General features: G+C 39.9%; 1 protein-coding gene across 1 annotated transcript in view; it reads left to right on the top strand.

Moving 5' to 3' along the window:
* EPB41L2 (erythrocyte membrane protein band 4.1-like 2) overlaps positions 1-14,734 on the top strand; it is a 71,951-nt gene that overhangs the window by 8,199 nt on the left and 49,018 nt on the right. Inside the window, exon 3 of the mRNA XM_010574703.1 lies at positions 9,790-9,894. Within this exon, the coding sequence (XP_010573005.1) occupies positions 9,790-9,894 (105 nt within the window). The remainder of the gene's footprint in view (positions 1-9,789; positions 9,895-14,734) is intronic.

A 14,734-nucleotide genomic window follows, 5' to 3' on the forward strand; every position in this document is an offset into this window, starting at 1 on the left:
CCCCCCCCCACCATGGGATGGGGGAGAAAATTGGGAAAAGGAAGCAAAACCCACAGGTTGAGATAAGAAAGGTTTAACAGAACAGAAAAGAAGAAACTAATAATGATAACACTAATAAAATGACAACAGCTATAATAAAAGGATTGGAATGTACAAATGACGCGCAGTGCAATTGCTCACCACCCGCCAACTGACACCCAGTCAGTCCCCCAGCGGCGATCCCCTGCCCCCACCCCCCCAGTTCCTATACCAGATGGGACGTCCCATGGTATGGAATACACCGTTGGCCAGTTTGGGTCAGGTGCCCTGGCTGTGTCCTGTGCCAAATTCTTGTGCCCCTCCAGCTTTCTCGCTGTCTGGGGATGAGAAGCTGAAAAATCCTTGGCTTTAGACTAAACGCTACTCAGCAACAACTGAAAACATCAGTGTTATCAACATTATTCTCACACTGAATTCACAGCATAGCCCTGCACCAGCTACTAGGAAGACAATTAACTCTATCCCAGCTGAAACCAGGACAGTATCTTGGATAGTTGATAAAATATGTCTTTGTGGTCTGTAAATGATTACTCTGTATCTTGGCTACTTGCTCTGAGGAATTAAAAACTTTAAGTGGGAGTAGTGTTATGAACTTTGATACCAGCCGCTCTTCAAACTTGCTTTATTTTGGTTTTTAGAAACCAGGAAAGTTTCATAAGGAAGCAAAATAACCTCCACTGAAATGTTATATTTAAGGCCTTTAGCTTTTATTCTAAAATGTGTAAAGTTCCTTAAGTCCCCAGGTTCCATATTAACAAAATACATTGATTTTCTGCATTCTCTAGCTTTAAAGTAAAACTGTCCAAAGCCCTTTATCTCTAGGAAACTTCTGAAATAGATCATGAAATAATATTGTATGGAAGGATTATACTAAAGAAGATGTTATGTGTACACAATATGTGCATACATAGAGCATGAGCCATTAAGTCAATTAATTTATTTCAACCTTAAAACCATTGTAATTCTCAGAGATAACATCAACGTAGCCTCACACTCTTTAGAGTAATGTATGAATGCCTGGAGAGAAGGAAAGAGGAAGAAACTATTGTTTGAATAGTTCTGGAGGAGCACGACTTAAAACAACTTTCACAGGCTGTGAACTGTTAGGAACTTTCAGTTACCTTTTATTGCTTTCTTTAAAGAGAGTTCAATTCACTTGTAGGGATAACACATGTAAGTGTATCAGAGACTTGTCAAAGTATGTGAGGATGAAAGATATTGAGTGGTATTTGCCAAAAATTGTAAAGGACTGGCTGAATCTTTGTGTTTACCTGAAATGACAGAAGCATATTAAAGGATAAAATAACTTAGGTTCATGATTCAATAGTGTAATATTTGAGATGTAATGGCAATTGAGTTTTAATAGCTTGAGTGAGCAGACTGTTGGAATGTTTGAGATTTAATTTCTAGAAGCAATTTATTTTTTTAGCACAGTGCAAATGACATAATTTTGACCTATTCCCTTCCTGGTAATTGACATCTGTGGGAGCAGGTGTAAGTTATTAATCTTTTAGGGTGATCTATATATGTCTCTTGCTTTCATGGGGGGGAATCAACTTGCTTTTTTTTCCCTCTTGTTCTGTGGTTTCTTAGGTAGTTGAGAGAAAATTTCATCATTAAATTTGGGATCTGCAATAAAGACTTAAGCAGAAAATCTGAGCTAAATGTAATCTTGGTTTTAGTAGAGGATAACACAATTTAAACAAAAAGAAGTGCTAACTGCATAATGAGTATTAGTTAGAAGCAAATGAAGATCCTGTTGGGTTTGTTTACTGCATTCAGTCAGTGGTCTAATTAAATATATATAACAAAAGGCATTTAAAGGATGCCAGCATTGGCTGTATTTTATGCACGTATGAACAACTGAAATATATGAGAGTTGACATAGGTTCTGTGGTTACCTACACTTTGCTAATACAAAGTAAAAATATGTGTACTTAATGTACAATTAAGATCAGTTTTTAACCCTGAATTAAGAAAAGTCTGAATGACCTTGATATGGAACAGGTGTTTAATTGCAGTTGAGTTTTGATTTGCAAATCTTTATTTTCTGACTGCTCAGATGTGTAAACTAGTGTTTGAATAAACTTAACTGGTCTGTTTAAAGTATGACATCTTTTATTTAGAAAAAGAAAAATAGGGAGGACATTAAATTTGACACATTTTAAAAATACTGGTCCAGATTCAACAGGTACCACCGAAAGTTATGTTTATGTGTGAAGTCATCTTGAAGCTGAAAGATGCTCTCTACATCTCTGCAAAGTTCATGTAGAGGGAACCAAAACCTTTTCTTTCACCTCTGGCATCACCACAACCAAATGAATATGTATGGTATAAATGCCCTTATTTACGTAGTCTGAATGTACATACCAATTTTGGCACCAACATACAAAATGACAAGAATAATACCTTCCTTACTCTTTCAATACTCAAAATACTAAATCCTGAAGGAAAAAGAGATTTGCCGGGGTTTTCATAAGATCTGAACATCTTCACACGAATCGAAGTAGGCAAATAACTCTTGGGAAGCTCACAAATGAGCTCAAAGTTTTACCCCGTGGCTGAAGTGAGTTTTGTATCCTGTATAAACACAGCCAACTGCGCAGCTTGGTTTCAGTGGGAAAAGGGGATGTCACAGTGATAGCAGTAATGGGCTATATTTATGGTTTGGAAGAGTCATCATTTGCCTTGCTCTGCTTTGGGCACAGATCTAAGTGTTCTAGGTCTGAAACCACCCTTTCCCCCACACCAGTGTAATTTCTGCTCCCTTGTTTTTTTAAAGCCTGTGTTCATTCCATGGAAGTCTAATGGCACTGTCCATCCCAACCTATGGCTCTGGTTCCACTTTGGCTTTCCTCCAGGCTGCAGCTGCCAAAATCACCCCCCTTACGCCTCCTGAAAAGGGTCTGTCCAGCCAGATCAAGTCCCTGGTCCTCCTCACCGCATGGCAGTGACGGATGTAAGCTCTGGTGCAGAGAGGGGATGGCTGATACGGGTGGTCTCTGGGCTGCATAGCTAGTTTCTACCATGGCCTGAGAGAAGAGTGACAACACTAGGTTTGTCCTTGGGAGCTGAGTGTCAGAGCTTACTGAGCCCAGTGCATGGCCACCAAGGGCAGGGACAGCCCCCTGGGCCTCCTGGGCACAAGGGACTGTCTCAGGGCCAGCACCCCAAAGGCCATCTTCCAAAGGATGCTAGGTGGAGGGGTGGCGGACAGGGCTGTGGGGGGCCCCATCAGCCCCATATCACAGTGCCACCACCCAGCAGCACAGCAGTCACAATGCCCTGGGACAGGGTAAAGAGGACATCCTCCTGTGTCCCGCTGCCAGCCTGCCTGGCTTCACCATTGGAACAGAGCTGGCCTACAGGCAGCCTGGAGCCATCCAAGAGGAAGTCCTTGAGGAACCGGTGGAATTACTTGGAGGGAGCTGAGGGAGGAACAGTGGAAGCTGGACAAGGCTGCTGGAGGTTCTCCACTGCAAGGCCAGTTCCTGGTGGGGCCACATTCAAAGCTCATGTGATGGACTGAAATCCTGCCTCAGTCTCTGGGGAACAGGCTCCAGCTCCTCAGGAGCTGAGAACCACCACCACCTAGAGGTGCCCAAGGCTATCAGACCTTTTCAGCTGGACAGCAATGGCAAGACCAAGGGAATGCCTGCTTGAGAAGCACTGCAGAGCTTGCTGTCCTCATCCTCTGCAGAGCTAGGGGCAGCAGCTGTAAAAAATGGGATGCATAAATGTTGCAAGGGGTCCCAGTGCTTTGGAGCACCCACTGGTGTCCTGCCAGGCATGGGAAGTATTCTTGCCCCCAAGGTGGATCAGGTCAGGGCCATTTTGCTGCTCTTGGAAGCCCCTGGGCTGGCTCTAGGTTGCCTGCTACTCTTGCACCTGCAAGGTGCCAAAAAGTATGCTTGTCATCAATAGGTGTCATACTTTTCAAAATACCCTAGGGTACCACACACCACCTCCTCTTCTTTTGTGTGTAATTGGTACCAATCCTCATTCTTCAAGTGCTTGCTCTTCAGGAAACAGGGGCTGCTTGCCCTTTATTCCTGCTTCTACTTTCTGTGCCTTGCCTTTGTCAGACTGCAAGGGATGTTTTTTTCAAGCTGAGCTGAAGAATGCATCAGCCTGCTCCTGGCTGTACCTGTGCATTGTGTTAATGCTTGTGAGCATTGCCTCTTAAACAGATTCAGAAAAATAAAATCAAATCCTGTTTCCACTTGTAACTTTTGTGATATGCGTCCTTGAAAGTGGTTTTGGAGCTGAAACCCCCCTGGCACTTCAGGCAAATAAGTCTCATCGTTACTCAACTCATGGTGAGCACAGGGAATAGAATAGTTAGGCTATGTTATGCATGACAAGCTATGACCTAGGTCTGAGGGGTCCATCCAGGAAAGCAGCTCTCTTCAGTGCAGGTCCCAGGCCCATCCAGGAGGCAAGGTCTGAGACAGGCACACCTACAACATCTTTCAGGCAGGGACTGAAGGTCCCAGGCTGAGCTGAGACATGTCCCCTGGGCCCTTAGCAGGAGATGGTGTAGGTGGGGGTCCCAAGGCAGGCCACTCCCAGCCACTGAAGACTATGAGCACCCCCAGGACCCTGGTAGAAGTGGGCTTGCACTGCTCATGTGCTTTCCTTTAGACATTTACAGTTGGCCACTTTGGAGACAGAATATTGTGCTAGATGGACCTTCGCTCTGATGGAGTGCTGTTGTTCTGAGGCTTTTCTGTTTTATTATGTTTTTCCAAGGGAAATGGCTCAGACATTTCTAAAAATGAGTACAAGGAGAAAAAAAAATTCACAGGGAAATAACAGGTATTGCTCACCTCAAAAAGGTTTGTAACCGTTTAGTTTAGGAGCATGTCCTGCTTCAGACTGAGGGCTTGATCTTTGAGCCTCACTAGCGTCAGAGATGTGGGGGTTTGCCATCCTGTGGAAACTCAGCTAAACTGGATGAACACAGAAGACTCAAAACCTGTACTTCACACATGCTTTTTTCACATTTGTTCACGTGGTTAAATTATCTTGAGACGATCTGCAGCTCTCACACCTATCAGAAGGTACGTGCCTCCTTCCCACAGAAGGACAGAGCCAATGCCTAGGTTGGGATGTGATTACCCATTCAATTCCTTCTGCTAGTGCAGGGCTGGGAAGAAACATCATCAGAGATTTCCTCAGCATGTACTGCCAGGGAAAGGAGGAGGTAGGAAGCAGAATAGAATAGACTATTTTTCAGTTGGAAGTGACCTACAATGATCATCTAGCCCAACTGCCTGACCAATCCAGGGCTGGCCAAAAGTTAAAGCATGTTATTAAGGGCATTGTCCAAATGCCTCTTAAACACTGACAGGCCTGGGGCATCAACCACCTCTCTAGGAAGCCTGTTCCAGTGTTTGACCACCCTCTCTGTAAAGAAATGCTTCCTAATATCCAGTTGGAACCTCCCCTGGTGCAGCTTTGAACCATTCCCATGCGTCCTATCACTGGATCCCAGGGAGAAGAGATCAGCACTCCCCCTTCTCAGGAAGCTGTAGAGAGCAATGAGGTCGCCTCTCAGCCTCTTTTCTCTAAATGAGACAAACCCAGATACCTCAGCTGCTCCTCACAGGACATTCCTTCCAGCCCTTTCACCAGCTTTGTAGCCCTCCTCCGGATGCATTCAAGGACCTTCACATCCTTAAATTGCGGGGCCCAGAACTGCACGCAGTATTTGAGGTGAGGCTGCCCCAGCGCTGAATGCAGTGGGATAATCCCCTCTTTTGACCAGCTGGTTAGGCTGTGTTTGATGCACCCCCGGACGGGGTTTGCCCTCTTGGCTCCAGGGCACACTGCTGACTGCTACTGAGCCTGCTGCTGGCCAGCACCCCCAGATCCCTTTCTGCAGGGCTGCTCTGCAGCTGCTTCTCTCCCAATTTATACTTGTGCCTGGTGTTACTCTGTCCTAGGTGCAGAATCCAGCACTTGTTCTTATTAAATTCCGTGCCACTGATGATTGCCTGATGCTCCAATCTATCTAAATGCTTCTGCAAGGCCTCTTGTCCTTTGAGAGAGTCAACAGCACCTCCCAGTTTGGTATCATCAGCAAACTTGCTAATGGTGCATTCAACTTCTGCAGATTGTTGATAAAAATATTGAACAGAACTGGTAGCTGTGAGGAACATTACTAGTGTTCATATTGCATTTGTAGCTGGTAATTCTTTTATAGCCAAATGGATCCATAATACCCTATTCTAATTCCCAACTGCACAGAAATTTCTGTTCTATATGTCTGCTGCAATTGCCTTGCTCTGGTTTGCTCTCCTTGTGAGAAGGAGGTAGAAGACCGAAACCTTGTTACCCCTGGTTTTATGAAGCGGTTGTATTATGAGTTGATGTCTGTGGTGTCTAAATACAGGCTTGGAATCGGTACCGGAATAACCTTGGTAACATACATTCTTTCTATGTTCTCACTTAAAAAAAAGCGTAAGTTGGGGGCAATACAGAATACTGCTGTTCTGAGTATTGTCGTGTTTTAAACTACTGGCTCTGTGAGCCTGTCCTCACTTCTCAGCCTCTTTGTATAGCTAGGCTGAATATGCTCCCCTTCTTGTGGGTGCTGAGTATGGACTTAGGCTTTTACTGCCATTTCAGCATTAGAATCTGGAATAAAGAGATTTTCTTGTTTTCAGTGCTAATGTTTGCTGTGCTGTATACACATATATGTCTGTGTGTATATACCTATACATAAATGCATATACATACATATATAAGGTTAGCAGTTATCATTTTACATACTGGTTGTGACTGTCACTTGACAGCTAAACCAACTGGTAGAAAAAGAAATATAATCCAGTTTAAAGAGTAATATTAAACAGTGCAAACCATGATGCTGCCTTCTTAGAGTCCCCTGCTCTTCTATTTAAAAGTTTCTAACTTCTGAAATGACTGGATCACAACAGTTGTCTTCTCTATGTAACTTCAGTTCTTGTTTAGAGACACTATCCTAGGAGCATGGGTTTTTTCAGAAAAATGTTATCATGTAAATTAAACTGTAGTAATGCCTGTCCCCAAAGGAATTACAAAGAAATTGCACTTGAAAAGTTTGGTTTTGCAAATTAAATACTTTTGCATATTTTTTAAAACTATATCACAATATTAAAAAAAATTATTGAAGAACTAGGAGTCTTTTAATTTTACAAGTAGGATTTTATAATGAGAACCATTGCTGATACTGAGGCTTCTTATGCTTTTGAATCCACAACAGAGCTCTATAAATGTCACTTTCTGATGCTATTACTTCCTTGTTTCATGCTGCTGTCTAGAACGTAGACTAACATAACTTGGCCTTCATGGCATGGTGCTGTTTTTCTGTATGTGGAAGAGCTACAAACTTACAAAAAGATCTTTAAAGATGCAGTGCACATTTCCAGTGTATCCAAGTTCTGTGTTGACTATGACTTCCTAAGAAGAAACTGTGCAATATTCTGCTGTTATACTTGCAATATATTTCCTGTAAATTTGGCTGCTTTATGTTTCTGTATGTCAAACACTTGATATTAACTGTGGTTTTTAGTTTATGAAGTTTATAAAAAGCTACATAATTAGTAACTGACTCCAGATATTGACTTAATGATAGCATATATTATTTCTGCCCTAATCTGGAGATTTCCTTTATGGAAGTATGTATATGTGGAACATGCCTTTGCAAGGTGTGATCACTGATGCGCACAATGATTTAGGGAGAAAAATTATATCTATTACACGCATCTATAGCGGACTAAGATTCTTCAAACCCTCTCTCGCTTATACTTTTCCTGCTTTCCATTTAGCTCTTCTCTATATTGCTGATTTTTTTATTAAGCTGAAGGTGAGGCTGTCAGGAAAACTAAGTGGTTACGTCAGACTCTTAGGGGAGATAAGTAATCTGTCTTTCTGAAGAGTAAAATTTTTGAAAGTACCAAACAGACTCTAAGATTCCCAGCTCCCCGTTTCAAAAGTGACTCTGACTTCTAAGTTGCACTGCCTCGCTGCGATGCTTGTGCTACTAAATGTGCTCATTTTATAAGTTTGTTTCTTTGAAAGTTTTCTGATCTTCGGGACTGTAACGTCTGCTGAACAGTGCAATCTTGAATAAATAAAGCTTTGGATTCTTGGGGAATAGAACAACAATGCCTTCACTGTTTGCTCAGTGCATACCTTCTTTTCGCCCCCCTCCCTCCCCTCCCGGCCCTAATGTTTTGTGCCGTGGAGCTGAGCTGCAGGCAAGTGCCGCGCCGGGGCATATCGTCAGCGCTCTGCCACTGTCTGCGGGGGACAATGGCTGCAGTGTCGCCAGGGCCTACACAGGGGCAGTCGATGGCGTTTCTCTGGAATTGCAGTGGTGTATGGCATCTGCTGAAATCTGTAGGACTGGCAAATGCAAAAATTCCTTTAAGCTGCCAGGCCTCTGTAAATGCCGTGTTGTGGCCTCATTGATAGATGCCACAAATAGCAGAACAGTCATGACGGAGTCGGTTCAAACCGGGAGACTGCATGCCATTCATGTTCAAATTTTAACTGCGGAAAGAAAGTCTCGTCTTCCTCACCCCTGAGTATGTGTTGTGAGCCGTCTGCTCTGAAACTTTGTCCGCTGTCAGCTGCTGTCTCCAGTACCACAAATCTTTTCCCTAAAACCTGGAGCACAGAAGTAGGGCCTGGGCCTGCTTTTCATTACCAGCACTAGGGAGATCTGGGATGCCCTTGTTGATGTTCCTGGTTCCAGTTACAAGAAGAACAGATAGAACTTCAGGACTAATTGCCATTTGCTTAAGCTGTAGTAATACTGAGCTGCAGCAAGCAGCCTTTTTAAGAGTGTGTTAAAATGATGATCAGTCTTCGATTACTATTACAATGTAGCAGACTACAGTATTGAAACTAACGTCAAATAAAAATGTGGTCTTTGTTATTTTTTTCTTTGTTACTGACTTCCACAGCTATTGCTTTTAGGAAGAATAAACTTCTTCAAGAGTGGGGTTTTCTTTGGGGTTACCTAATGGATTTGTTGGGTACTGAGAGAGTTCATAGATCCACAATAAAAGGCAGCCCTCATTTCTTATTTTCTGCCCCTCAAAACCTCTGCAGTATAGACAGCTAGACATGTTGCTTATGTTCTGCTTACACTTGTATGCTACTTCTGTTGGTCCGATCACTGACTTTTAGTGGTCTACTTGTTCTTTTTTTCCTTCGAAGATGATGATGTGCCTCATTTTTCTTGGGAGTTCGTATCATGTGATTCATAAAAGTCTTTGAGATGTACACCAAAATGCTAGACATGCAGGTTAACAGAAATTAACGCTGTAGGAAGTATATTAATTTTTAGAAGATAATAATATAGAAAAAGTTGGCTCACATGAAGAAGTCTTCTGTTATTTTAAAAATAAAAATCCAGAAAAAAATAAGAACTATTTAGTGACACTTAATGGTACAAAATATGTAAATCAGTTTCGATACTGAATTTTCCTTGTGCGTTCAGGTAAATTTTTTTTATTAATTGAAAAAAATTGAAATGTCTTTATTGTTGTCAGTGATATGTGTAGCTTTCAAAATATGATGAGCAGTGTATCATAAGAAAGCTACAGCTTTATAGTCTATTTTATTGATATTTTAAATTTTCCTGACTAATATCATTGAATAACAGTACCCGTAATTAAGGACTTTACTGATTTACTGATAGTACTTTTCTCTTTTTTTCTTATTTTTTCTTCTTTTCTTTTCTTTTTTTTTTTCCAGAAAAGAGCAAAAGGCCAAGTGCTGTTTGACAAAGTGTGTGAACATCTCAATTTACTGGAAAAGGACTATTTTGGGCTGTTGTTTTATGAGAATTCAGATCAGAAGGTAAGCCTGTATGAGGGTTTTGTTAGTTTGTTTTTCTACATTGCTACTGACTTCAACAGTTTAGTGAGGTATATAGTATTAAATGTATACCATTACAAATATTTGAGTAAACTGTTGCAAAATGTCAATTCTAGTCTGCTGTAAACTTGCAACATGTGCAAGATACAGATGTGTATGTTGATACCTAACAAAGTGCCCATTTATTATTTAGAGTGAGGGCATATTTAAAATATCTGTATTTTTGAGAAAAGCAATTGAGTAACTGATAGGCTTTATAGTAAAACAGTAAAATAGTACACTAAAACAGTATGCCAGCCTTGCACATGAAGATAGGAAATTTTAACTAATATCTTTGCCTTAACAGTCTGAAAACTGCCCACATTTCTGAAAACTTTAATTATTTACATTTTTTTCTAAAAACAAGAAAACAAAACTTTGGGTGATAAATAATTCAAAAAAATTAATCTTCTACCTGACTTTCCAGTAATTTTGCGGCCTTTTCTCATGTATGTTTAATAATGCTTGGAACAGGAACATGAAGGAAATCTTGCCCCTAAGTCTGTAACTATTAGACTTTTGAGTTCCTTTATTATTAATTTTAAACTTAAAGAAAATTTTGGCATTTGTGAAGATGAGACTGGAGCTTGCCCATCACCAGTATTGGGTGCTAATTTTACAAATGAATGGTGTTTTGATATGACTACATTCAAAACTATCTCTTAAATACCATTTGGTAACTTATTTTCAGTCCTCTTTTGCACTTGCTTACATGTTGGATGGTTGAGCACATCTAGATTGCTGAGCTGAGGAAAACTTGAATCAGTTGGTGGCATGCATTCTGCTAATTACCAAAAGCCCGTTTAGCTTTTCCTAGCATCTGAACATTTACAGTTAGTTATGAGCCAGCTGTCGCTTTGTCCATGAACTAAAGATATACCTGAGGGAGGTCATATTTTCCCTCATGAACAAAACAGACTAATAATTACAAATTGAAGTGCAAAAAATTGTATTTCTTTTAAATCTCTGTATTTGTAGCAGGAAACATCATTACAGGAGTCTAGAAGCTTTTCCATTTTTTTTGTCCTCTTTCTCATCCTACTACTGTGTTTGAAATGAAGTCTAATTTAGTAGTCTGATTAAATCTGAATTTCTGACAACTTCCATTCAAATACAGTTGTTTCTGCGAGGCTTTCTCTGCAGCATTGAGCAAAATACTCAATCTCTCTATATTAAAGATCCCCATATATAAAATGGGCTTGGTGTATTCTTACTTCGATATTTTATTTTTGTTCTTGATTTGTAAACCATTTATAGAAATGAGAACTTCTTTGGTGTAACAATGAAGAGCATCTCAGTTGATTCTCTGAATACTATCATAATCTTAATTATTATTTATTATTATCACGTTATCCCTTTATTTGTGCTACTCACTATTGAAAATCTATACTGTACACACAGAGCAAAATAACATAAAAAACCAGTCTGATCTCTGGCAAGAGAGGAAAGAGCTAATAGCAGACCTGGGATCCTTGAACTACACCAGGAAATAGCCCACTTCAGTAGATCCTGGGAATTGGAATAGGGAGCCTTTGGCTTTTAAAAGTAGAGCAGGAAAGTCTGGATTGGTGTAGAGTTGTGTCTTTTTTAATTTCATTTTATTTTATTTTATTGTATTGTATTTTATAATGTGCTTCTAGTTGGACTGAGAGATTTCTTGGTATTCCTCAGTCATGTGAATGGAGGAACAGAGTACCACACCTTTAAAAGATCCCATCTGTTTTTTCATATGTCTTTATCCTTGGAGATATTAAAAACTTGACTGGATATGAGCCTGGGCAACCTGATCTAATTCAAAGCTGACTCTGCCTTGAATCACAGTTGGACCAGTTATCTCCAGAAGTCCCTTTCAGCCTGAATGAGTCCTTGAGCTCCCTGTCCATTGACTATGGAGGTGCTACTGTAGCAACACTCATAAATGAAGTATTTACATTAATTAAGCAAGAAATATCTGGATAATGGAGTCCCTGTGGTTTGATTATATATATGCCCAGACTAAGTCTAGCACTTTATTCAAAAGAAGAGTAGAGCACTTGTCACCTGAATTATGGACAGCAGCAGGCTTTTATTTAAAAACTTCTGGAGAAATCTGGTCCAATTTGTTATGAAGACTAAAAAAACCAGAGTTGTTGGATTTTGTCATCTTCATGAAAGTAAGTTCATAGTGTTATTTGGAGAAACTTAAAAAGGAGTCTTGCCTAGCAGATTTGCATTTCCCACCTCCTACTTTCTATTGCAGGATTAAGCTTAATTTATGGTGAACTGCGGGAACTACAAAATTTTGAATGCCAGCAAGTAACAGTGAAGGAGGGGGTTTAGATATTTTCTGGCTGGATAGCCCATATGCTCTAGATTGTACCCAAAGTGCCATTATGTGGATGGTACTATGCCTCTGGTGCAGCTCTAAGTTGTGATTACCAGGTGAGTGGGAATACCTGGAATAGTCAAAGAAGAATTTGAAAACGTGGGCTTTGGCATGAATTAATCACTTGGCTAAGTGCTTACAGTCTTTTATGGGTTGGACAGTCTGTACTCTAACGTGCACATTTATATAGGCTTGCTTATTTTTACTGCTATTGTCATTCAAGTTACCTAATTCGAAGCTACCACTTTTGTACAACACTGTGTTTGGTGGTTCTTACACCAGTTATGGCACAAACTTAATGTGAAGGGTAGCTACTGTAGTGTCTTAATACAGCAAAATTACTGGTTGTGTGCTGAGAAAGTTGCCCCTCCCCAACTGCCATTTCTTTCATGCTGGTAAGATTGGAATTGTATAGCTACACAGAATGTGGTCAGTAAGAGTGTAGCACTCATTTTTGTTATTAAAGGGATTTTTTAAATACATGGATGAAGACCATTTAAATTGCTTTCAGTATGTTAAATATTTGTGGTGTGTTTTTAATGAATATTTCTGTCTTAAGACTTTTAAGTGTCTCAACTTTTTTTCATTCTTCTAAAAAAAAGAAAAAAACATTTAACATTTTATGTATTGATTTAATTAATAGATGGAAGTGTGGGGGGCTGATCAGTTGTGTTCAGGAACGGCTGCCAAAGAAAGCTTGGGGACTTGGAACTTTTACTGGGTTTAGGGTCTTCTCTTTTGTTCACCTCTGTAGTAAGTTTGAATTCTTTTTTCATCTCAGTACCAGTTCTTTCTGATGCATTTTTTTCTCCTGTTATGACTGTTGCCTCTTCAGATTAAAATGCCACAAATCTCTGACCTCCAGGGCAGTCAGTACTAAATGCTGAATGAGTGTTTTTCTCATTCTTGTGCACTCATCACAGCCAGCCATTTATGAGCCAGCTGTGGAACTTGACAGCAGCTGTGGGGTGTGGAAACTGAATGCCAGGCACTCTTTTGAATTAGAGCTGCTCCCTAATGCACCATCAGGGTACCATTGGAGGAGTCGTCCCATTAACTTTTCTATATGGGTGTTCTGTGCAGCTGAGAGAGATGTTATGTCTTCAAATCAGACTGATTTTTGTTAGCTTTAATACACATTTTAAAACTATTTAGGTCAAATTACTCATTAATGATTTCTTTCGTTGTTTTGCAAATGTTAAATTTATTGGTCTAAAGTTTAGTTAGTGATTTCATTGCATTACACCCTCAAAAGTTCATGAATGCTCCATTCACCCTGTAATTGGCCTGCAGAAGTGTTAGAAAGCTTCTGCTCTTATGTTCTGGGCACCAGCTGGAAATGCTGCTTTTCTGGATTTGTACAAAATAACTTTTGTACTGGTAGAGAACATTTTGTTGTTCTTTGACAATTCATTACTTTGTCTTACCATTCACAAATCAAACAAATAGATTTCTGCCTACTGGAGCAAAGTAGTGTGCATACACTTTGTCTTTTGTTTTGAAAGACAGACCTGTCTATTCTGCATTAAGAGGTCTATTTCAGGGTAGATTCTTTCAATAGTGTTTGTTTTATCCATAACAAATGGCACAGATGCAAAAACCCCACCCCTGTAATTATGCATATATATGGAATATAAGCATCTGATTTTATTTGACAGAACAGTAATGAAAGTTGGTGGCAAAGTCTGCTTCCAATAAACTTACTTCAGGTTTGGAAAATCAGAAAATGAACTGTATAACTTCTGTAAAGAAAGGATTATTCTTCTCATCCTGCAGCATATTCTGTATTATATGCTCTTTTCTCCTACTTTATAGAGATAAAAGATAAAGCACTGAAATTAACATATGCTCAGGAATCCTAGTTTTCTGCTATAGTTATGCCATGCTATATTCTATACTTATTTACTTTATTTACTTTATACTGTACGTTTTCTAAAATTTAAGAGTTTAAGCTACTTCTGGTGATATTTGTAATTAGAATATGGCTGTGTATCATTTTGGAATGGAATTCCTGCCAAAACTGAAAACCAAGGATGATAACTGTAGCTGAAGTGATTCTCAGCTAAAATTATTTGAAGCCTTCTGTTGCCTTCCAAGGCCTTTCCATGTCAAGGCTCTTCCAACAAATAGCAGTTTTTCTGACTTAAGCAGAATAAATGGTATCCAGATTTTCTGGAGGAGTGTTTTATATCTATTCCTTTGTAACGGTGTTATGGACTGTGCATCTCTGGAAGAATTATAGTAGCTATGAAATGTAGAGGTTGCAGACTTCTTAAAGCAAGAAATGTGAAATTATTCCTTTTTTTTAATTACATCTGTAAAAATGGTAAAAAGTGGGTTTTGCATTTAATTTGTAAACAGTATTTGTCTAATATATACATGCTGCATTTGTCATGAAATCAACTTGGAGCAAGGTCA

The sequence above is a fragment of the Haliaeetus leucocephalus genome, unplaced genomic scaffold, assembly GCF_000737465.1.
Source record: "Haliaeetus leucocephalus isolate CR32 unplaced genomic scaffold, Haliaeetus_leucocephalus-4.0 Scaffold450, whole genome shotgun sequence".
NCBI classification, from domain to species: domain Eukaryota; kingdom Metazoa; phylum Chordata; class Aves; order Accipitriformes; family Accipitridae; genus Haliaeetus; species Haliaeetus leucocephalus.